The sequence below is a fragment of the Triticum dicoccoides genome, chromosome 6B (assembly GCF_002162155.2).
Source record: "Triticum dicoccoides isolate Atlit2015 ecotype Zavitan chromosome 6B, WEW_v2.0, whole genome shotgun sequence".
In the NCBI taxonomy this organism is placed as follows: Eukaryota; Viridiplantae; Streptophyta; class Magnoliopsida; order Poales; family Poaceae; genus Triticum; species Triticum dicoccoides.
In genome coordinates this window covers 133,236,927-133,261,751 of record NC_041391.1, presented here as the reverse complement: position 1 = coordinate 133,261,751, position 24,825 = coordinate 133,236,927, and the positions used below count along the sequence as shown (strand labels likewise).

The 24,825-nt window shown below is 47.4% G+C and overlaps 1 protein-coding gene and 1 long non-coding RNA gene across 3 annotated transcripts; one reads left to right on the top strand and one right to left on the bottom strand.

Moving 5' to 3' along the window:
* The first annotated feature begins 9,591 nt into the window (after window positions 1–9,591).
* On the top strand, window positions 9,592–20,754 carry LOC119323551 (pentatricopeptide repeat-containing protein At4g04790, mitochondrial-like). Its single transcript, XM_037597238.1, has 17 exons — window positions 9,592–9,913; window positions 9,984–10,043; window positions 10,191–10,841; window positions 10,957–11,136; window positions 11,336–11,400; window positions 12,256–12,363; window positions 13,450–13,563; window positions 13,999–14,094; window positions 14,179–14,277; window positions 14,712–14,831; window positions 15,114–15,218; window positions 15,538–15,702; window positions 15,818–15,945; window positions 16,064–16,133; window positions 16,843–17,057; window positions 17,251–17,425; window positions 20,387–20,754. Exons 1-17 carry the CDS (start codon window positions 9,709–9,711, stop codon window positions 20,393–20,395), a joined length of 2,565 nt encoding a protein of 854 aa, XP_037453135.1. The 5' UTR covers window positions 9,592–9,708; the 3' UTR covers window positions 20,396–20,754.
* LOC119323552 lies at window positions 14,389–18,441 on the bottom strand. 2 transcript variants are annotated; one of them, XR_005156395.1, is made up of 4 exons: window positions 18,320–18,422; window positions 18,170–18,186; window positions 14,844–14,963; window positions 14,389–14,705 (listed from the first exon to the last, which is right to left on the bottom strand). It is a non-coding gene; the product is annotated as an uncharacterized LOC119323552 (long non-coding RNA). The 2 variants fall into 2 exon arrangements; XR_005156394.1 differs by lacking the exon at window positions 18,170–18,186 and having other exon boundaries at window positions 18,320–18,441.
* Window positions 20,755–24,825: the final 4,071 nt, after the last annotated feature.

Here is a 24,825-nt window from a genome sequence, read left to right as displayed (position 1 = left end):
TCACTCGGGGTCTTAGCTGCAGTCCAAGCACTCGCCTAAGTTTATCAAAATCCTACCGAGTGGTAAGCCAGCCTTCCACTCGGAGGCTTAGCTGCAGTCCAAGCACTCGCCTAAGTTTATCAAAATCCTACCAAGTGGTAAGCCAGCCTTCCACTCGGAGGCTTAGCTGCAGCCTCGTGCTCGCCTAAGTTACAAAAATCCTACCGAGTGAAGAGCAATCCTCTCACTCGGAGGCTTAGCTGCAGTCCAAGCACTCGCCTAAGTTTATCAAAATCCTACCGAGTGGTAAGCCAGCCTTCCACTCGGAGGCTTAGCTGCAGCCTCGTGCTCGCCTAAGTTATAAAAATCCTACCGAGTGAAGAGCGACCCTCTCACTCGGTGGCTTAGTTGCAGTCCAAGCGCTCGCCTAAGCACAGACACCTTGCTTTGAACCTGCAAAGGACATTTTGAGCCGAAGGCAATCATATTCAAGCGCCAAATTCAAGTTTGAATCGATGTCTAAAGGAACCGAAAGTGCTCAGGCGTCAAGCCTGTTAAAGTTTGTCGGATACAATTCCACTCGGCATACCGAGGCAAATTTAAAAGAGTCGAGCCATAAGAAGTTTTTTACCCCTACTGTGGAGGGCTGGAAGGTGCGACGAATTCATCAAGGTCAATTCCGTCGGCGATCCGAGTGGCAGCTGCAAGGAAAGTCTCCATAAAGGACCTGAAGTCGTGCTTCTTGGTATTGGCCACCCGAAGAGCCGCCAGCTTCTCCTCTCGTGCATCTTTGCAGTGGACTCGGGCCAGACACAGAGCAACATCTGCACCACACCGAGCCGAGGACTTCTTCCATTCCTGCACTCGACCAGGGATCGTGTTCAAGCGGGCCATTAATGACTCAAGGTCATTCTGAAGTGTCTCCTCAGGCCAGAGCGTCGAGTCGATGCGAGCTGTGGCGGCCTTCAGCCTTGCGAGATAATCCACGACGGATGCAACGCGAGATTCCAGTCGGAAGATATCCATGGCAACCTCGTCATTCACCGGAGAATTGACAGGGTCAAGGTTTGGCTCCAGTCGGCTGGTTTCTTCTTCAAAGTTTTGACAAAATTCTGCAAGGGTGATCACTAAGTCAAGGGGATAGTCGAATGGAAGAAGCCACAGTCAGAAATATTTGCCAAACATGGGGGTTTACCTTCGAGCATAAGAAACAGCTTCTTGGCAAAGCCACTCAGGAAGGCCTCCAGTGCAGCCTTCTTCTCAGTCAATTTGCTGACTTGCTCGGTCAAGGCAGCTTTGTCAGTTCTCAGTCGACTGACTTCTTTGTTGGCAATCCCAAGAGCAGTTTTCAGGTTGGTATTGTCTTGTTCAAGCTTGGTGACTGAAGCTAACTTCTCGTCAGCAAGTTTGATCTTCTCAGCTAGCTCAAGGTCTTTCTTCTGCTGGGCCTCCCTTACCTTACCTGCAAGACACAGCAAGATCAGATGTTGAAACAAGCAAGAGGAAAAACAGTCGTCAAGGTCTCACCAAACATACCTTCAGTCTCCTCCTTTGCCTTTGTCAGCTTCTCCTGAACCAGCTTTAAGCTCAGCTCGACTTGAGTATGTTTCTGTTCTAGCTCTGAGTAGCGAGCCACAAGATCACAGGAGTTCTGCGAAGAACCAATCGACTAAACGTCAAAAATAATTCACTTCCGAGTGGAAAGGGAAAAACACAAGTTTCTAAGACTACAACCGAATACAAGCATTCGACCGTAGTCTCGGGGACTACACCCAGTGGGTGCACTCAGCGTGCCCCCACTAATCCTGTTGAAGACAAAGTCGACCAGTCGACCTCAAAAAAAAAAAACAGTGTGCGAGACGCATTATCTAAGACCGTGATCAACTGCAAGCAGTCGACCACAGTCTCGGGGACTACACCCAGTGGGTGCACTCAGCGTGCCCCCACCGGTTTGCGAAATCCAGTCGACCAGTCGACTGATAGAAAGATTGACATTATAAAGCCTAAGGCCGACTGCCAGCAGCCGACCTTAGCCTTGGGGACTACACCCAGCGGGTGCACTCAGCGTGCCCCCGCTAACACGGAGTTTATTCGACACTCCCAGTGGGTGACTAATATAAATCCCGGAAAAGAAAAGTTTTTGGTAGCATATCCAGCAGAACAAACAGCAGTCGACTGACCTGGACATTGCTTTGGAGGGCAGAGCTGGCGTCATAAGCTGCCTGGCTCGCATCCCGGATGGTCTTCAGCTGCTCCATCATGAGTCCCGCCTGGCGTATCGCCTCCTTCGCCGCACCAGCTTGGTCCTCTGGGACGTGGTGAGTCGTGAAGAGGGAGGGCTGCTGAGCACTCGTCAGTGGGGTCGCGAAGGTCACCGTGTGTCGAGTGGTGTTCTCTCCCTCCACAGTCAGAATTTCAGGCGCTGACACGTCCTGAGGCACCTTGCTGGCGGACGCTTTTCGACTCCTCCTGTGCTTCAGCGGCTCTTCATCCTCATCATCATCAGGAAGATCGATAACAGTGTTGGGTGGAGCTGCAGAGAAGGGTCAGGATCAGAGATAGCGAGTCAGTCGACTAAGAATGGTATTAAGAACACAGCACCTGGATTCGAAGTTGCGGCATCCTCCATCTCGTGGTCATCGGCCCGGGCCGAGGTCTCAGAAGTAGCAGCACTGCAACTCCAAAGGATCGGTCGACTAACATCAGTGTCGACCAGAGATAAAGTTCGCATAAGAATAAGAAAATATGAGCAACACAATTACCCTGAAATGGTGGGGATGGACACCTTCATCTTCGGCAGGAGCTTGGTCGGCTTCGATAAAGCCGCCCTGGGCTGCTTCGGCGCCTTTTCAGTCGGCGCCGGAGAGGTGGTCCGGGGGCGCTTGGTCGACTGGGTGGCGGTCGCAACCCCCTTACCACGTTCGGTCGAAGGGTCGTGGACAAGCTTCGACCGCCTTTCTGAGCGCGGCGGAACGACCTCCTCTTCCTCTTCTTCCTCGTCCTCGATGTCATCTTCATCACCTTCATCATCATCATCGTCGTCGTCATCCCCTGCAGCATCCGAGTCCCATTCCTCCTCTTCCTGGCTCTCGCCCCCGCTCGCCTCGCCCCCGCTCGCCTCGCCCCCGCTCGCCTCGCCTTCCTCAGTCGAAGCTTGTGCCCCATTGGGCATCGAGTATAGCTCGGTGAAGGCCTAGCAGTCGCCCAAACAAGGATCAGTCGACCAGTCGACAGGGTTAGCAGAAATGAATACGACGAGGGCGATGGAAAGCAGAGCAAGTGTACCTTGTTTGGGATGCTGTCGTGGTCGAGTGGAGGAATTCTTCTGGCTCCGCGCGGGTTGTCCCTGTTTCCGGTAACGGCTGCCATCCACCTCTCCAGAGTGACATCGTCGACTTCTTCTGGATGGACTCTAGTCTCGTCTTCGGGCCCGCAGTACAACCACATGCAGTGGCTCCTGAACTGGAGAGGCTGGATGCGACGCTTGAGGAAAACCTCCAGGAGGTCCATGCCTGTGACACCGTCCCGAACCAGCTGCACCACGCGCTCCATCAACATCTTCACGTCGGCTTTCTCCTCCGGAATCAGCTTCAGGGGGGAGGCCTTGTTCACTCGGTCCATGGTAAACGGAGGGAGTCCACTCGACTGCCCTGGCGTCGACTGGACCTGGCAGTAGAACCAAGTCGACTGCCAGCCCCTGACGGACTCGGGAAAAGACATGGGCGGGAAGGTGCTATTGTTCCTCACCTGAATCCCCAGGCCCCCACACATTTGGACGACTCGGGTCTTCTCGTCACCTGGGCTCGCCTTCTTCACGGTCTGAGAGCGACACGTGAAGATATGTTTGAACAAACCCCAGTGCGGTCGACAGCCTAAGAAACCCTCACACATGGACACGAATGCAGCAAGGTAGGCAATGGAGTTTGGGGTAAAGTGGTGGAGCTGCGCTCCAAAGAAATTCAAGAAACCCCGGAAGAAAATGCTCGGTGGCAAGGAAAACCCCCGATCGACATGAGTGGCCAGAAGCACACACTCACCCTCTTCTGGTTGTGGCTGCCACTCCTTCCCCGGCAACCTCGCAGCTCCGTGAGGGATCAAGCCCTCGTTGGCCATGTCGAGGAGGTCCTTCTCCGTGATGGTCGACTGGATCCAGTCGCCTTGGACCCAGCCTTTCGGCAGGCGGGATCTGGACGAGGATCCTCTGCGGCTGGTGGATCTCCCCTTCACCTTCTCCGATGCCGACGCCTTCTTGGCACGCTCCAGCGCCGCCGTCTTCTCCTTGGCCATGGTCGCCGGTGAGATGCACGAAGGAAAGCGGTGCGGAGGCGAGAGCGGGCACGCTGGGCAGGGAGGAAGGGAGCAGAGGGAGAGAGGGAGAATGCGGAGGCGCAGCACAGAAATCTTCGCCGGGCACATTTATAAGGTCCCTTCCGAGTGGCTGACGAGTGGGCCCGGTCGATCTAATCATATCTGTGAGCAGTTATGAGGACTGGATATGTGGCGAAAAAGGCGGCGCGGAGATCGAGGCGTCTACGCCCCGTCCCATCCGAACGCCGCGGTCTGCCCCGCTTCGCGCGCGCCCCCAAATTTCGCACCCCGCAGAATCCGCGAACAACAAACCAGTCTGTCAGACGCGGTGATTCCGGCGATCCATCGCTCGGAGATCGACGAAGCTCGAAAGATCACTCGACGCAAAAATAGAATGGATCGAGTCGACCAAAGACGAATTGCTCTCTGTCAACGAAGAGATTCTTTGATCCAAAACAGCGCACAACTAGAGCGCAAAGGTTAATCGGAAACGACATCAACTCCTTCTTCACTCAAAGCCTCAATCCATTCGGGGGCTAATGATGGGGTTATGTACCTAGGGTAGGGTCACGAACCTGTCCCAAGTAACTTACCCTAGGACATCCCTAGAAGAGGTCGCCTTCCAGTCGACCAACGAGGACTCACTCGACCAACGAGGACGCACTCGACTGGCCTGAAGGACTCGACCACGAAGACTCACTCGACCACCAGGAGGTCAAGAGGCACTCTGCACCGCAACGGTCTGTAATTAAGTAGACTTTATGATAGTAAAGGCACTTTATGTGGGGCGTTACCAGTAACGCCCCAGACTTAACTCACCTTAAACCTTCTCCTACGTGGGCTGGCTGGGGTCCTGGCGCACTCTATATAAGCCACCCCCCTCCACAGGCAGAAGGGTTCGGCACCTTGTAATCCATACATTCATAATCCACTCGACCGCCTCTGGGCTCCGAGACGTAGGGCTGTTACTTCCTCCGAGAAGGGCCTGAACTCGTACATCCTTTGTGCTTACAACCTCTCCATAGCTAGGAACTTGCCTCTCCATACCTACCCCCCACTCTACTGTCAGGCTTAGAACCACGACACCGGGCATGAGCTTCGAAAACCATTTTCAGCTCCTCGAACATCTCATATGCTCCGTGTTGCTCAAAACACTTTTGGAGCCCCGGTTCTAAGCTGTAAAGCATGCCGCACTGAACAAGGGAGTAATCATCAGCACGTGACTGCCAAGCGTTCATAACGTCTTGGTTCTCTGGGATGGGTGCTTCACCTAGCGGTCCTTCTAGGACATATGCTTTCTTGGCAGCTATGAGGATGATCCTCAGGTTCCGGACCCAGTCCGAATAGTTGCTGCCATCATCTTTCAGCTTGGTTTTCTCTAGGAACGCGTTGAAGTTGAGGTTGACATGAGCGTTGGCCATTTGATCTACAAGACATTTTTGCAAAGGTTTTTAGACTAAGTTCATGATAATTAAGTTCATCTAATCAAATTATTTAATGAACTCCCACTCAGATTAGACATCCCTCTAGTCATCTAAGTGATACATGATCCGAGTCAACTAGGCCGTGTCCGATCATCACGTGAGACGGACTAGTCATCATCGGTGAACATCTCCATGTTGATCGTATCTTCCATACGACTCATGTTCGACCTTTCGGTCTCTTGTGTTCCGAGGCCATGTCTGTACATGCTAGGCTCGTCAAGTTAACCTAAGTGTTTTGCATGTGTAAATCTGTTTTACACCCGTTGTATGTGGACGTTGGAATCTATCACACCCGATCATCACGTGGTGCTTCGAAACAACGAACTTTCGCAACGACGCACAATTAGGGGGAACACTTTCTTGAAATTATTATGAGGGATCATCTTATTCACTACCGTCGTTCTAAGCAAATAAGATGCAAAAACATGATAAACATCACATGCAATCAAATAGTGTCATGATATGGCCAATATCATGTAGCTCCTTTGATCTCCATCTTCGGGGCGCCATGATCATCTTCGTCACCGGCATGACACCATGATCTCCATCATCATGATCTCCATCATCGTGTCTCCATGAAGTTGCTCGCCAATTATTACTTCTACTACTATGGCTAACGGTTTAGCAATAAAGTAAAGTAATTACATGGTGTTTAATCATTGACACACATGTCATACAATAATTAAGACAACTCCTATGGCTCCTGTCGGTTGTCATACTCAGCGACATGAAAGTCGTGATTCCTATTACAAGAACATGATCTCATACATCACATATATATCATTCATCACAACTTTTGGCCATATCACATCACAAGGCATATGCTGCAAAAACAAGTTAGACGTCCTCTAATTGTTGTTGCATGTTTTACGTGGCTGCAATAGGGTTCTAGCAAGAATGTTTTCTTACCTACGTGAAAGCCACAACGTGATATGCAAATTTCTATTTACCCTTCATAAGGACCCTTTTCATCGAATCCGCTCCAACTAAAGTGGGAGAGACAGACACCCGCTAGCCACCTTATGCAACTAGTGCATGTCAGTCGGTGGAACCTGTCTCACATAAGCGTACGTGTAAGGTCGGTCCGGGCCGCTTCATCCCACGATGCCTCCGAAGCAAAATAAGACTAGTAGTGGCAAGAAAATTGACAACATCTACGCCCACAACAAATTTGTGTTCTACTCGTGCAAAGAAACTACGCATAGACCAAGCTCATGATGCCACTGTTGGGGAACGTTGCAGAAAATAAAATATTTGTACGCTTCACCAAGATCAATCTATGGAGTTCATCTAGCAACGAGAGAGATGAGTGCATCTACATACCCTTGTAGATCGTGAGCGGAAGCGTTCAAGAGAACGAGGTTGAGGGAGTCGTACTCGTCGTGATCCAAATCACCGATGATCCTAGTGCTGATCGGACAACACCTCCGCGTTCAACACACGTACGGTTGGGGAAGACGTCTCCTCCTTCTTGATCCAGCAAGGGGAAATGAGAGGTTGATGGAGATCCAGCAGCACGACGGCGTGGTGGTGGATGCAACAGCGATCTCGGCAGGGCTTCGCCAAGCTCTACGAGAGGGAGAGGTGTAGCAGAGGGAGAGGGAGGCGCCAGGAGCATGGGTGCGCAGCCCTTCCTCCCCTCTCTTTATATAGGGCCCCTAGGGGGGGGGGCGCCGGCCCTAGGAGATCCAATCTCCAAGGGGGCGGCGGCCAAGGGGGTGGCTTGCCCCCCAAGCCAAGTGGAGGCGCCCCCACCCCTAGGGTTTCCAACCCTAGGCACAGGGGGGGCCAAGGGGGGGGGGGCGCACCAGCCCACCAGGGGCTGGTTCCCCTCCCACTTCATCCCATGGGGCCCTCTGGGATAGGTGGCCCCACCCGGTGGACCCCCGGGACCCTTCCGGTGGTCCCGGTACAATACCGGTGACCCCCGAAACTTTCCCGATGGCCGAAACTTGACTTCCTATATATAATTCTTCACCTCCGAACCATTCCGGAACTCCTCGTGACGTCCGGGATCTCATCTGGGACTCCGAACAACTTTCTGGTTACTGCATACTAATATCTCTACAACCCTAGCGTCACCGAACCTTAAGTGTATAGACCCTACGGGTTCGGGAGACATGCAGACATGACCGAGACGACTCTCCGGTCAATAACCAACAACGGGATCTGGATACCCATGTTGGCTCCCACATGCTCCTCGATGATCTCATCGGATGAACCACGATGTCGAGGATTCAAGTAACCCTGTATACAATTCCCTTTGTTAATCGGTACGTTACTTGCCCGAGATTCGATCGTCGGTATCCCAATACCTCGTTCAATCTCGTTACCGGCAAGTCACTTTACTCGTACCGTAATGCATGATCCCCTGACCAAACACTTGGTCACATTGAGCTCATTATGATGATGCATTACTGAGTGGGCCCAGAGATACCTCTCCGTCATACGGAGTGATAAATCCCAGTCTCGATCCGTGTTAACCCAACAAATACTTTTGGGGATACCCATAGTATACCTTTATAGTCACCCAGTTACGTTGTGACGTTTGGTACATCCAAAGCACTCCTACGGTATCCGGGAGTTACACGATCTCATGGTCTAAGGAAAAGATACTTGACATTGGAAAAGCTCTAGCAAACGAACTACACGATCTTGTGCTATGCTTAGGATTGGGTCTTGTCCATCACATCATTCTCCTAATGATGTGATCCCGTTATCAATGACATCCAATGTCCATAGGCAGGAAACCATGACTATCTATTGATCAACGAGCTAGTCAACTAGAGGCTTACTAGGGACATGTTGTGGTCTATGTATTCACACATGTATTACGATTTTCGGATAACACAATTATAGCATGAATAATAGACAATTATCATGAACAAGGAAATATAATAATAATCATTTAATTATTGCCTCTAGGGCATATTTCCAACACCACCCACGAAGGGTCCACGAAAAAACCACCTTGTCTATTCCACCATGGTTTTCGTCCACGAAGGGCTAGCCTCAATCTGGTAGATCTTCACAGAGTACGCGATTTCCTTGCCCTTACAAATTTCTTGGTTCAACTCCAGATGATCTTGAAGACTCCCAAATGACACCTAACCAAACTAGGAGACATCACTCTCCAAAAGATAATAGATGGTGTGTTATTGATGAACTCCTTGCTCTTGTGCTTCAAATGATAGTCTCCTCAACACTCAATCTCTCTCTCATATATTTGGCTTGGGTAGGAGAAGGATTGGAATGGGAAGCAACTTGAAGAGGCTAGAGATCAAGGTTCAAATGGTACGAATGGAATCTCTTGATCTCAACACATGAGTAGGTGGTTCTCATAAGGCGACGAGGTTAGACTTTCTCGTAGTGCATATGCGATGACGAGATTTGATGTCAGATGCTTTAGGTCTATTCAAGGATTCAACGATGATGATTGCGGCTCGAGGGCACTGGTTCTTAGGGGCACATGCATGAAGGCTTTTGGGTTATCATTGACAAGGTCAAGCCAACTCTAATAGAAGAGTGGTGACAACATCATGTCGGCGACTCGTTTCAGTGGTGGAAGTGGTCTTTCATCGATCCAGCTACCTCGATGTAGTTTTTATTTTGTTTGAGGTGTTTGGTATTTCCGATAAAATTTATAACAGATCCAGATCCTTTTTGAAGAAAAAGAAAATTGTACACAGATTCTGTTTTTTACTCTTCTTTTGAGGAACTCATTTTTTTTTTCTCTCTTGAGAGGACTCGGGCCCTATTATTCCGTGGTGTGTTTAAGGTGGGTTTGGGCCCGGTCCAACCGCAACACCGACCCGCGAAAACGCCGCCTGGTTCGCACGCGCACGCTCGTCGCGCCGGCGCGCCTCCGCCGCGCTGCGACCTACTGGCGGCGGCTGCGGCGGCTGCTCCGCCCGCCGCCCTCGGCCACGCGCCACCGATGTGGAAGCGCCTCCTGGAGACGACCAAGAAGGTGGCCGCCGCCGCGCCCGAGCTCGCAACCCGGAAGCGCCCCTCCACCAGCCGCAGCCCCGCCGTCTCCCCGGCCACCGCGGTCTCCCCCGCCTCCCTCCTCCGCCTCAAGCAGGCCGCCGCCTCCAAGAAGACCGCCTTGCCCTCCTCCCTCCCCCACGCCCTCGCCAACGGTAACCGACTCCACCCCCACTCTCGCTCGCCATTTGCTCCCTACTCACCCGTCTCCCCTCTCTTGCTCAGATGGGGAGGAGGAGGACAACTCCCGTGACTTCACCAAGGAGATCCTGTCCATATTGAACGGTATTCTTATGCAGTCTCTGCTTCAACTGTCACCACACCCAACCCCCCCAAATGCTGCTCTTTCAATATCTGTGGAACTGTATCTGCAACTGCGATTATCTGATTATTAATGTTCAGGCCCTGATTTATCTGATTATTAATGTTCAGGTCCTGATGAAGCGGAAGAGTCCGGGGCCACGGAGGCGCTGCCAGAGGAGTCCGAAGACGACGTGGACGCCATCGGCAACAAGATACTGGACATGGAGTGGTTTGCAGGGTCGCAGCCGAGTAGCATGATGATGCACTTGCGGAAGGAGGTGGCGAGGGAGAAGAAGAAGCGCTACATCTTCAAGAACACGGAGAGCCGCCGCTTCACGAGGCTGATGCGGATGTGCGCCGACAAGCTTGGCACCGAGTCTGCGCTCGAGTTCTTCGGGAGGCTGGGGAGGGATACCGGTCCCAAGGAGTTCAATGCATTGATTAGGGTTTGCTTGGAAAAGGCAAGGGCCTGCGGGGACGTTGACTCAGCAGTGGAACATATTTTTCGGGCATATCGGCTTTTTGAGATGATGAAAGATAGGGGGTTTCAGATCGAGGAAGACAGTTACGGGCCATTTCTCTTGTACCTGGTGGATGTGGAGTTGTTGGAGGAATTTGAGATGTTCAGTGCATTTTTTAGGGATGCGAATCCACGGTCCTGCTCCAGGATACCTTATTACGAGATGTTGCTCTTGATTCGAGCTCAAGATGAAGAAAGCATTCGAGAACTTTGTCGCTCTGTTGAAGACTGCAGTGATGAAGCTGATTATTGCATAGCAGGTAATGGCCCAAAATCACAGTCAAAACCTTCTATTTGGGTATATGCATCTTACACAGTTTGTAAACTTACATACCATACTCCCTATAGTACCTTAATCAATGCATTGTTTTACAGAAAGCTATATGCTGGCCTTTGCTGAAAGCAACAGAAAGATGGATTTTGTCACGTTCTTGGAATTACTTGACCCAACAAAAGTTTTAGGGTCGAAGTACATATCCAGTATATTCAAGTATATGGGTAGGCTCAAACTGGAGAACCATGCTGAGAAACTTCTTCAGAAGATGACGTCAAAAGGTGATAAAGTTATGCACATATTTCCAAATCTAATCAAAGTATTTTGATGGCTATAAGATGAACATTCAACTAATTTTATTGAAAAATCTTTGCATTGTAATAGTTTCTTCATAGTTGAAGGATACAGTACATTTTCTAGTTTCTGTTTCTGCACTATGCTCATCTTTTATCTGTTAATTTTGTTTATTTTCTGTTTCAGAATACTCCGATGTAAAAGTTTCATCCTTAATTTTTGACTATGCTGCAAATATACCGAGTATAGAGGTGAGTTATTATTTATGGTAACTGCTGGTAATACATATAGCTTCTAATATACGATGGACTGTTTGCCTAGTATTCTTCAACGTTGTGCTAAATATATTTACATAATACTTGTGCAACTTATGACATTGCAATAATTACTAAATAAAACAAACCCCCCTGCAGTATCTGTACATAATACTTATGCAACTTATGACATTACAATAATCACTAATTTACTACAAAATCATAACTTCATAACTCAAGAAAGCACATATGGTATTGCTGCTACCTTTTTTTATCATGGATTTATTAGGGATTCACTGCCCCAAAGAACATGAGTAGCGAAACACCCAAATGCTATTCTTCGGAGTGGCAAAATAGAAATTCCTTTTTAATTATATGTAGTGGAGTAGGCTGTACTTCCATGATGCACGCTACATGCCTGCAGAAGTGCAGAGCATTGGGTGTAATTACTCTTTGTAGTATACATATTTTTGTGTAATTCAAAAGATCAGTCAACTAAACTTATTTTTAGTAGGAAAGATGAATCAATTTTCAATCGGCATCGCTATCAGAACCATATTTTTTTAACGATCCTTGTTATTGACACGGTGTTTGATATCATGGAAGCAATCACATGTTTATTTATCTTTTATCTATATACCATGTCGGTCATGACTGGTTATCATTTTTTTACCAGAAATGATTGCTTATCAGATTACTATTTATTGCAAAATTCCTTTGGCTGCCCCATTTTCCTAATATAAGCTGGAAGACATTACTACCTGAGCGAATGCAGCTACTTATCATGTTAACAAAGCCATTTCAGCTAAGCTTCATCGATATAACATCTGTTGGTAATGTATTTTCATGAAGGTTGAAGATGTTATATCAGCGTTTAATAAATGGCAAGAGAAGTTTAAGGTAGCACCTTCTGTTGGTGTATATGACAGGATCATCTCCTTTTGCTGCAGTTCATCGAAGGTATTGGCAAAAATCACTCACTGCTCTATTATAAATCTATTATATTGTTAATATAAGAGGCAAACCAGCCACCATGCTTGTCCACATAGTCTAAATAATCCGCTCTGTTAATTATATTGAGGATATAAATTATGATGACTGAAATTCAAACTACATCTGTAAATCCGAAGCAAGTCGATTTGTATGGCCAGAGAGCAATCCAACCCGTACTGCATGTGGTGATTTCATAGCCAATGTCATCAATCAACAAGCTCAATTGCTTCGTACATGCTGGGTTTGGATACCAAACCAAATTAGGCAAGCATCATGTGTCCGTCTGACCGGCTCGGTGATGTATCAACAAATCTGTGGTACTAGAAATAACAATTTTTTGGTTTTGTTAAAAGTCGTTTGTGATTTTTCTTATGTCTAAGGGCCAGTTCTTTTGGCGGCTTAATAAATAAGCCGCCTCCTATCCAGCTTTTCCCACAAGCCACCTCTGTGATTCATTACAGCTTCTGAACTAGTTATGGGATAACTAATTTAGAAGCATCAACAAATTTAGGGAGCGGCTTATTTTTTAAGCTGGGGAGAGGCAGCTTATTTTTCAAGCCGCCCAAAAAAACTGCTCCTAAGTAGACTGTACTGAGCCGTCGGATGACTTTACATTAAGATTCACGCTAGATGAGGGAAAATATTTTATCACACCACTAGCACCATCGACTTAGGCATAAGAAAATCTTGGCCAACTTAGATCTAAACATACCCATTTTTATTAGATAGAGAGTGGGTGCCTATTGCAACGTTTATATTTAGGGTAGATATAAGCATGTTGATCTATTTAAGTTTGTGCCGCTGTCTCCTTAGGCAATGTTTGGTGCTTCTGTCGACTTCAGAAAACATTTTCTTAAGTAGGTAGACATGAAGTGTTGTATAACTGATGCATGCACTAAGCAACATTGGGACCTTACTACTTGTGCCACTTGATATTGCATATGCTATGCTTATGGAGAGATTTTAGTCTTAATGCTTAGCATTTAGATTTTGTGATTCTTGATTTGTCAATGCAATCTTTGTAACTAAGCTGTTTGCGTATTTTGTTTACAGATCAGCTTAGCTCTTGATGTGGCTGAGTGCCTTTGTAAATCCAATCCCAGTGTGCCGATTGAATTGCTCAATCCAATAATAAATGCCTGTGAGCAAGGCTACGAGCTTCACATGGTAAGTCGTTCTATATGTAGGTGTGGCATGCTGGAGTGTGTTCCTTGTGTTCAAATTAAGTACCAGGGTATGTCTTATAGGTTACATGAATTTACCATTTTTAAGTGCACTGCTCTGTTGTACATGACTGCATATACTTGTAATAACAAGCATATACACCTATTAGAACAACAATTTTCTAGTATAAACACAGTGAACCTATTAACATACTGTTCCTCCCTTACCATTGTTGTAGGATGACTAGCTAAAGCTCTTAATCAACTGTTGTGCCACATTTGTTCAAGATGTTGAGGCATAAATTTATTATCAGGAACATTGTTCAACCATGGATGATCAACTGTTGGTAGTCTGACTGAGTGTCTGCCTGACTGGTAGCATTATCTATTTTAACCATTATTTAGTTATTGTCAAGTGACATCGGTGCTTATTTTGCAGGCTCGTCCGTTATATAATTTGATGAGTCTCTACAAGTTGAAATTGAAACCCGAAACTTTCAGGAGCATGATAAGTTTATGTGTAAAAATGAAAGATGTAAGTCAGGATGGGGATCACCTGCTATTCCTAGACATCAGTTATAGTATGACACTGTTGTTCATTGATCTTTTCTCCTTCCAGTTTGAAGGTGCTTACACTATACTCACAGATGCAGAAGAATCTGGGGAGACGTCCACCGTAAGCCTGTATAATGTTATTATGGCTGGATATTTTAGAGAGGTGAATTCCTGTTTGCCATGCCTTCATTTTGTTCTCACATACCTATTGCTGACATTGACCCATAAGTCTCTATAATGTTTTTATAGCTGGATATTTTAGAGAGGTAAAAATTCCTGTTTGCCATTCCTTCATTTTGTTTATCTCACATGCCTGACGCTGACAGTGACCCACTGTTGATTATCGTCATCATACTTCTTCAACCTGCTTAGCTAGTACAAATACAATACATAACGCATATGAGATGTCCCATACTGGAGTTGTTTGTGTACCGTATGGCAAAGCCGCCACTCAAGTACACAAAGATGCATAAAGTTGCAAAGTCTACTAATGTAACATGACATTCTGTAGCGTATAATGTACACTCTCCATTTCAACATGTTTATGCCTTCACAACATTTTCCCCATAACTTCTAACTTGGTATATTGTTCTGCAGAAAAATCACAATGGAGCACAAATGGTCATGTCGCAAATGCAGATTGCTGGAGTAAAACCAGACTCTGAAACATTCAGTTATTTGATCTCAAACTGTGATTGTGAGGAGAAAATATCAAAGGTTTGCATGTACCTGATCATTTGCTGTTGGCACTGTTCCTGTATCCTGGTTCAAATAGAAGTTCTACTGCTCCATGCGCGTACTGTCAATTTCCACCTCCTTTGATTACCCATTCGTTCCTGGTGACATCACCTACATTATACCACATCGATAAATTCCTCATCACACAGCGTTCGGATCCCGCTCTATGACCTATAATGTTCCTTCAAGTTTCGATGGTACAAATCCATTGCTATTCATGGTTCCCGCTGACATAATTTCTGGTTATTGAATTGTTGATAGTACCTGGATGAACTAAGGCGAGATGGAGTTCAAATGACCAAGCATGCATATATGGCACTAATTAATGCATATTCAAGACTTGGGAATTTTGACATGGCCAAACAGGTAAATTATGATCGCTGATTATGATTAGAATTTCCACCCATTTTTCTGCACCTTCAGTCTTCCACATTCCAATTCTTCTCGCACATGATACACTGCATCTCTTAGTTAGATACTCCCTCCGTCCCAAAATACTTGTCGGAGAAATGAATAAAAATGGATGTATCTAAAACTAAGATATGTCTAGATACATCCATTCCTTGGACAAGTATTTTCGGACGGAGGGAGTACATGTTAATGGTTATTTACTGCTAAATTCTAATGTAAGCAACTAAGGAAAATATTTTGTTCGATGTGCTTACAACCATTCTTGTTTCATTAGGTTGCCCTGGATAAGGAAATACCACCTAAGTGCCTCAGTGAAGTAAGAAGCGCGCTTGTAGGAGCGCTTGCATCGAATGGGAAGGTATCAGATGGACTTGAATTGTTTGACGAAATCAAGCAATCCGGAGGCTACCTTGAACCAAAGGCTGCAATAGCCCTGATTGTAAGTAAATCTGTGACACCTTCCCTGTCAAAACTTGAGATGAGTGGTGCCTGCATGCTTCCATTCTCTTTTGCTCTCATTTCCATTGCTTATAGTATCGTATTTGCTTCTGCAGGAGCATACTCAAACAGAAGACCAGCTAGATAGACTGTATCAACTTCTGGAGGAGGTGAGCGAGCCAGGCATGTGGTTTGATGGGTGCGGCAGAGTGCTTCAATACTGTGTTCAGCACAATCACCCTGAGTATGCTAATTGATGCTCCTATTTAAGCAACCGAATTTCTACTGCTATTTAGTTAACTTTCTACTCACTATCTCCGCAAAAATAAATTCACTTACTATTTATTTGATACATTTGCCAGTGCCGCTGTTGATTTACTTAAGCAACTGAAGGAGACAAATGAAATGAGTACATACATGATTGTTGATCAGGTATTTATCCGACCTTTCTTAAAGGGGCACCTGATGATCTTCTGATTTCCCTTAGTTTGTTCAAAAGTGTGTATATTTCATCTTATAATTGAAGTGACCTCTTTTGGAATTGTACACACCATCTTTAATTACTGAAGAGTTTTTGCATGATAATAGTTGATCTAGGGGATCTCCATAGATTACGGCTTCCAGATGCAATAGTTGTTCATTGCTTTGCAACTTTTCTATCTTGTTTAACCCATTACACTTTTACTAGGGATTGTATTCAATAGTAGAATCGTTTTATTTGGTTGAGCAGCGTTGACCTATGTTTTTCCATTGCATATCTTTTGTTCTATATGTGTTGAAAATGGAACCTTTTGTTATGTTGCCGGATATGTGTTTGATTTTTATGTTATTACTCACTTTTTCCTATTGGATTATGTTTTTTTTCCTGTAGGGCTTAATGTTTGATGTCATCTCACTTGTTTATTTTCTGCTGCTTAGTTCAGAGATTCATTTCAGACTAACTAGCGTGACATTTTGAATAACCAAACCTTGATTTAATTATCTATTAAATTGCTGAACTGTATTTGTTGCTGGTAGAAATGCGTGTGAATAAAGGCTGTAATTGTTTTGAAAAACCTTTTTCTTCATGAACCAAAACCTTTTGAGATATATCTTTCGTTTTAACTTTACTTTTTGTTTACTTGTATGAACTGATCTGAAGGTCTTCTGCCAAATATGGGAAATGGAGCCTGTAAATTTGGATCTTGGAATGGAGCTTCTCCGTGCTGTCAAAGAGCTCGGGCTAAATGTTTCTCGGACAAGCCTTGATTTTCTTCTCAGCGCATGTGTAAAGGCAAAGGATTCACAACGTGCCCAGCAGATCTGGGAAGAATATGAATCCTCTGGCCTTCCACACAACGTGTTGACTTCCTTGAGGTTGGTTTCTTTACCTGGGAGGGACATAAGTTGAGAATTCATTATACTGTAGAATGGTGGCTTGATTTTCCTCAGGGAGTTGGGCAAGCTCCATTTAGGCAATGTGATATCATGATCAGTGTGCTCGCTTTGACACCTTGTCCGATTTCTTCTCGTGGGATATCCATTTCAAACATGACATTTTTGTATGCAGGATGTACCAGGCTCTTGTTTCGTCTGCCCAGAGGTCGGCAGCAAAGAAGTTGTACAAAACAATACCAAAGGAAGATCCTCATGTGCGCTGCATACTAGATTCTTGCAAAATAACATATAACAGGAAGCGCGGTAAACGTAAAGCTGCCACTGAGCCCAGTCCAGGAAAACAAGAGGTATAAGGGATGCAACCCACTGCCACTTCTGTTACAATGAAATACTAGAATGAAATGGAGCCCCAATTGCTCCCTTCATTATCCACTATCATTCTTTTACTGATAAAACCGTCTACCATTTCTTCTAATTGTTTGGCTGGTCACTCACGAACTTGGTAGAAACATGGATTACATTTACATTTAGAGAAACTTCATGTGACTCGGTTGAAAGCCGAAATCCATTTCAAATTGAAGCCAAACAAACAAAAGACTGGCCACCCACATAATAGACTTTTCTGAGCACGTCCTATCCTCTAGCACCCAGAATTACCTGCACCACTTGGTGGAGCTACAGTTTATAGCCTGAAACTTGGTATCCTCACTGGGAGCCATTGCCAAAAGATCATGAGACCACTGCCACATTTTGAGCCCCTTTGCTGTGACCACTTACCACCACTCCTGCACTGTGTGCCCCACTTGTCTTAATGGCCAACGTGTGACCACAACAAGAGGTTGTTCACAGTGAAACAATCACCGCCCCCACAGCCTCACCAACTAGAGAAAAAGATTTGATGATCGGTTTGGATTTGGGGAGTAGGGGGCTGGTTGGAACATGCACAGTTAGGAGTGCAAGGCAGAGAGGTCACTGTGTCAAATTACCGATATCAAGCAACGACTGTACATTCGTACGCATAACATAAGGTTTAAAAGCATAAAAGCTGCAGGCATCGCTGTTTGAACTCTGGTTTTCATTTGCCTTCTTACCTGCTGGCTGGGGCCTCCTGTAGGGATTACGAAGGGCTAATTATTTGCTGATTTCATTCTATGCAACTGCAAGAGGACACATGCATCTGGTTTCGAAAACGTGCATACAAGTTTGGATAAACTCAAAATCAAAAGAGGAAGAACACAAACCTTGCAAGTTTCCTTTTTTTCTTTTCCTTTGCCCTTTCCTTTCCATACCTTGTATGGTTCCTGACGGGAACCTAACATGGCAATGTTTAAGAAAATTGTACGCTGGCCCTAGAGAAAGCAAGAAAGGAAGACCCCCACATACACCAGATAAGATGAATGGTCCAGAGAAATGCAATGCTTGTGGTGTTCCAAGCCATGCTTTATGTTTGGTACAGGCACGCACTGCCTATCGAAGATATGCGATGCCTTGGGAGTTTAGATATGCTGAAAATGAGAGGCCGGTTTTATGTTCCCGACCGGAAATAATAATTAAGGAATCAACAAGCTCAGATGCAGGGCGGTTTGTCATATACCACCCTAGCCATACTCTTGATCTCCATAAATAGCGATTTATTGTTCATAGTTGTGTCTTATTTGCATTTTTAAAGGTTGTACTCTACTTAAGCTGTCCTGCCAGCCCAGTTCTATATAATCTGAAACTTGGTTATGCTTTGACCAGCTGGTAATGAATCTAATTAATTCCGCGGTGCTTGCTGGAATAGAGTTGCTCTATAGTGTTGCACATCGTATTCGATTTAATATCCAGTTATTTAAGATTGGTGTATTTTAGCTGTACACGATGAAGCCACAAACTTAGTGGGTACGCTGTTACAAGTACCTTTGACGTAGAGGCATGCCCTACATCCAACCGAGAAAAGAAGGGAAAAGTGAGGGGAGGGGTAAGTAAAAGGGAGAAACCACTTGGGAAGGGATGGCAGTATATGTTAGGTGCAAAACCAGCAGCTAGCCAGGATTCAAGCATGCAGGCAACTGACTAACTAACTAACCACCAGCACGCTGCGATCTTGCTTGTCAGATTGCAATGTGCCATGCCACTTCACTCACAAAGGCGCACAAACCTTTTTACCCCCTTGAATCCCATCTCATCTCGTCTCAATCTCATCTCATATATGGTCTGGTGTATGTATGGTATGGTATGGTATGGTTGGAGAAGGGGGCCGGGATTTCTTCTTTTGCCATGATCCCCAACTTGCGCTGCGCAGGTGTATGTATCGCCCACAAACACACATCTTCCAAGTTGGCGGTCAGATTGGGGGGCCTGGATCATCAAACAGGGGGCCTGGGAGAATGGTTTTGGAGACAAGCTTGAGTCGGTCCCCGCCCTCTCTACCGGTTTTCCTTTCGCTCTTTGTTGAATTTTCTCGTACTTTCAAAACCTTTTCCATTGGCTTTCAGGCCCGGCGTAGGCGAATCATACACGGTACGAACCGTTTTCGCTGAACTCATGGGAAAACCTGCAAAATGTGTTCCAAACAAGCCGTCGGTCAGTCGGTCTTCGGGGGCGCTTTGCTGCAGGGTTCAACAGATCATCACAACGCAATGAGATTACCGTGATCCATGTGCATAGTGTTAACTATAGATCAGCAGGGAGGGTTTCATTTCATTTGGGTGCGGTGTAGGCCCATATATCCAACCATCCATGCATGCATGCACGCATGCACTGGTAATGCTGCTCAAGGGGCATGCATGCACAGCAGGTGTCATGTCCTTTGGGAGCATGCACAACCACAGCCTCACACACAGCCACAGCTAAGTAAGCTGCACTGCAGGGGCTCCTAACTTTCCTCTGCCATGCTTTTCATCGCTGTGCAATTATGCCTTGGGTACTAAGAAAGAGGCACAGATTGGTTAGCGGACACATCAACCGCTGTTGACACATGCTGTTTGGCTGGGCTTACCTTAGCCTCCTCATTGTTGGTTGTGTGTCCTTAGCTAGTGGTGTCACCTCGCCTGCGCTGAATTGCTCCTGTGGTCACAGCACATATCAGGATAGCGAGATGTACCCATCACCAGGCACACCTTCCAAAGCATGGGAGATACCAGATCCCCTAGATCTCTGGTTCCTGCCCACGTTAGGGTTCTAGGCGGGTCGACAAGATGCACCTCGGAGGAGCTTGATGGTTTGCTTGCTCTGAATTTGTGAAGCAGCGGTTCGAAAAATGGGTTGCACTCTTATGTTCCTCTTTCTTAGTACCAACGTTTGCTTGCTCTGAATTTGTGAAGCAGCGGTTCTAGGCGGGTCGACAAGATGCACCTTGGGGGAGCTTGATGGTTGATGGTGATGTTTGCTTGCTCTGAATTTGCGAAGCGACGGTTTGAAAAATGGGTTGTACTCTTATGTTTTTTTCGAGAAACCGTGCGATGTACAGGGAATGATGTCGCGAACAATAGGATATAGATCTGGTTATGCCGTTTAATCCCGACCCATTTCTGGTTCCCCCAGAAGTTGAGGATGCTAACCAAATGGTTGATGGAGATGTGCACCTGCTCTCAATTTGTGAAGCTGCAGTTCGAAAAGAAAAGCAATGTATGTCCCTAGATTGACAATGTTTAGCCTTAAACCATCTAACTGCTTGTTGGTTGCTGATTGTTGACACCAGAAGTTTGGTTCCAGAGTTAAAAAGTCGGTGCTAGGGGAAAGGGAGACCGCGCCGACAATTCTTGTTGTTTACCATGACATCCGGAAGAATGCCGCGGTGTCATGTATGCCAATTCTCCACCTGCCTTTCGTCACCATGAAAATATAAGTGGACCTTGATATTTTTATTTTCCTGTTGAAAAGGAAAGAAAGAAAGAAAGAAACAGAAAAGCGACTATATGTAGATGGGGACTTTGGCTGTCGTTCTTCGCCATGCCCCTGTAAGAGCGATGTGGCGCCTTATATGTCAAAATAATCTGCCTTTTGGCACCACAAGATATGAGTGATTTTCAACATATATTTCATTGATATGTTTCTACCGACCAGCTGTAAAGAAGATGAGAAAAGAGGAAAAAGCATGTATACTCCTTCCAAAAACCATACAGCCATTTAGCCTCCTTTGAGAAACCATGTGATGTACGGGGATCGAAATTGCGAACTATAGGAGATATATCTAGCTACACAGCTTAACCCCGTCCCATTTCTGGTTCTCCCAAATGTTGAGGATGCTAACATAGTGTTTGATCGATCTTGTATAACCCTAGGTTAACAAAATTTGTCCTTAAACCATCTCACTCCTTGTTGATTCCTGGTTGTTGACACCAAAGGCTTGGTTCTAGAGTTAAAAGCCGGTGCTTGGGGAAAGGGAGACCACGCCAACAATTCTTGTTGTTTACCATGACATGGCCGGATCCGGAAGAATGCTGTGGCTTCATGCATTCCAATTCTCGACCTGCCTTTCGGCACCACACAAATATAAGTGAATCTAGATATTTTTATTTTCCTGTTGTAAAGGGAAAAGGAAAGAAAGAGAAAAGCGAGTGTATAAGACGGGGACTTTGACTGTCGTTCTTCGGCGCCTTATGCCAAAATTTGATGCACTTTTTGGCACAAGATATGTATGATTCTCAACATATATTTCATTGATATGTTTCTACCTGCCAGTTGTAATAAAGAGGACAAAAAAGAGAGAAAAAAAAGGGACTATATCCAGGCGTCGACGACGTTTCTCGTTCTTTCAAGAAGAGATTTTTGTAGAAAAACCCGTGTCGTTTTGTATGCTTTAGACCCGCTTTTCGGCACCACAAGATATGTCGTGTGTGTGTGTGTGTGTGTGTGTGTGTGAATCTTGATACGTATTCCGCTGATCTATTCTTGTTATCTCATTGTAAAGAGGAAGAGAAAAGAGAAAAGTGAGTGAGTGAGTGAATATACATCATGAGTGTGGTGTGGGTTGTGGTTGGGTGCATCATCCGGCTGGGTCGTTATCGCCCATGTTGTCGACCAGGAAGGTTGTCCGGCCAAGGTCGGCCTTGCTTGGGTGCATGGTCCGCCGCAGTCCAGCCACCCACGTTCAACGTACGTAACCAACTATTTTGTCCCGTATAAATTCGGTCCTGCAGTGCGATCCAACCCGAAACTGCGATCTGCGCCGTATATAGTATACGTGCACTTAGGAGAATGTAAAAAAGCTTGAGGTGCCCCTCTCTTAGATTTAGTTTCTTAGGCGAAACGAGAGGCTCCTCAGCTTTGTGTCAAGTCGGGCGTACTGCCTTTTTGATATTTGACAAAACGTACTCCCTCCATAAAGAAATATAAAAGCGTTTAGATCACTAACTTTAGTGAGGGAGTATTATTTTGATCTCTGCCTGTGTAAGGTCTCGAAGAATTTATTTACGACACCAAAAGACCACAAATTATGTATGCCGGCAGGTGTTGAGTTCGAAACTCATACTAGGTTGATCATCGGAAGTTCGCAACTCACATGCACTAATTGCCAACAACATGTAAATTTCTAGCTGTCATGATTTTCTTTTGATTTTTTGTACCTTTACTTGCTCTAATCTAATCTAAGAACCAATAAGAAAGTATCACCTCTTTCGAGTTATAAGACGTTTTCGACATTTTAGTATGGACTACACACAGACTAGAATAAGTAAGCAGAAGCATTAAAATCCGAAATATGTTTATATACATACATTTGATTCGGAAAAGAAAAAAATAGTACATCTTATAACTGAGAAAGGAGGGAGGGGTACGTGGGGTTGGGTTTTACCTTGCTTTACTCTAAGCCTTTGGGTTAATGTAAGACTGGGCCAAAGGGTTCGTGGCGGACAGTTTTGTATGACCGCACGAGGGGTCTCGTGCGACGGAGCTCGCATCGCATGCATGCATCTCAAGTCTACCGCTCGATCGATGCATCGTCACGTGCAAACTAGGGACGTCGGCGCAAAAGACGACCCCGGCCGCGCCGTGCATGCAGGACACGCGTTGCCCTTCTCTTTTGGTTGTCCTGCTGCTGCAGATTTAAACTTGCATATATATAATTCGTGTGCCCCTGCAAGGGTATCTTTTTTTTTCTCTCTATTTCTTTCTGCAAAGCTGCTTGGCTTTCACAAGTTGACCACACAACGCTAGACCCTACATGTTATTGCGTTGCGTTAGAGCATATCCAGCCGTTGGTTTCCCAGGGTGCCTAAAATCGCCGCCTGGGGGTGACCCGGCGCAAAAAGTGGGGCTGGGGCGAGTTGGCCCCCAGCCGCTGCCCGCAGGGCCGGCCCCAGGCGTGGGAAAAAAAAGAAAAAGACAAACTTGGGCTGAAACACGTCAATTTTTGATAAACTTGGGCTTTATATTCGCAAACTTGGGCTAAAACATGCCATTACATATAAAAATTAGTCAAAAAAAAACTTGCTGAAGGCCGAGAAGTCGCCGTCGTCGCCGCCATCGTCGGCCTTCTCCTCCTTGACTCGGGCGCCCCTGCTGGACCCCTCCCCGGCAGGTGGCGGCGGCGGCGGCGCGTCGTCGTCGTCGTCGATGATGACGACGCCGCCTTCGTCGCGGCCTCGGCGGCGCTGCGCGAAGCGCTGGCGCTCCCTCGCCATCTTCAGGGAGTCTTGGCGCGCCCATTCAAGGGCTGCGTCGTCGTCCAGCTGGACCTCGCCGCGCTCCGCCTTCACCGGCGCCAGCAGCCTCGGCTCCGCCTTCACCGGCGCCAGCCCCGGCTCCGTCTTCACCGGCGCGAGACCCGACTCCGTCTTCGGCTTGACGAAGCGCGGGGGAGGAGCCGGCGAGGAGGCGCGCCGACCGCCCTTGCTGATGACGATGCCGGCACTGCGTGTACGCCGGCCGAGCGGCGTCTCCGCCGCGGGCTCGACCTTGACGCCGAGCAGCGATGGAGTGTCGGAGGATTGGGAGGAAGAACGCGACGAGGAAGAAGAGGAGGAGGAGCCGAACCTCCTTGGCACCCATTGCCCGTCGCGTCGGCGGTGCGCCGGGGCGGCCGTCCTCGCCGGGGGGTACGCCAACGGGGGGTTGTTGCCGCCCTCGAGGTGCGTCAGCACGCCGTCGAGGGTGCGGCCGGGGACGCCCCACCGGAGGTGGCGCCCCTCGCTGTTCTTGATGCCGCCGACCACCGGCGCCCCGTTGGTGGACGCCAGCCGCCGCTGCTGCCGGCGTTCCAAGTACGCCGTCCAAGCCGCGTTGTTGTCGGCGACGTACTGGGGAAGGGAGCGCTCGGCGTCGGTGAGAGAGGCGCACGCGATCTCGACCTCGTCGGCGAAGTACGACGACTTATTGATGGCGTCGGGCAACGTGGGAATGGACACTCCCCCATTGCTGAGCCTCCAGCCCGTCGGCCCGGCGCGCATGTCCGGCGGCGCCGGGATGTTCGCCTGGAACAGGAGCCAGGACTCCTGTTCGCGGAGCGAACAGCGGCCGAAGCCGTTGGCCGCCGCCTCGTCTCCGGGGAAACGCTCGGCCATTGGGGAGAGGGAGTGGCTGGGGAGAAGAGACCGACGGGAGAGGGAGGGCTGTGGTAGGGAGAGGAGCTCAGCGGCGGCGCCTGGGAGAGGTGTGGAGAGGTGGCACTCCAACGCGGTGAGCGAGACCATATATAGCCGCGTCGCGTCCGTGTGTATGCGTCCGAGGGAGGGGAGGCGTCGGCGCGCCGCCCCGTGACGCGCCGCCCGTGAGGAATCAATGGCGAAGCTGACCGGCGGCAGCCTTGCCATTGATTCCCCGCGGA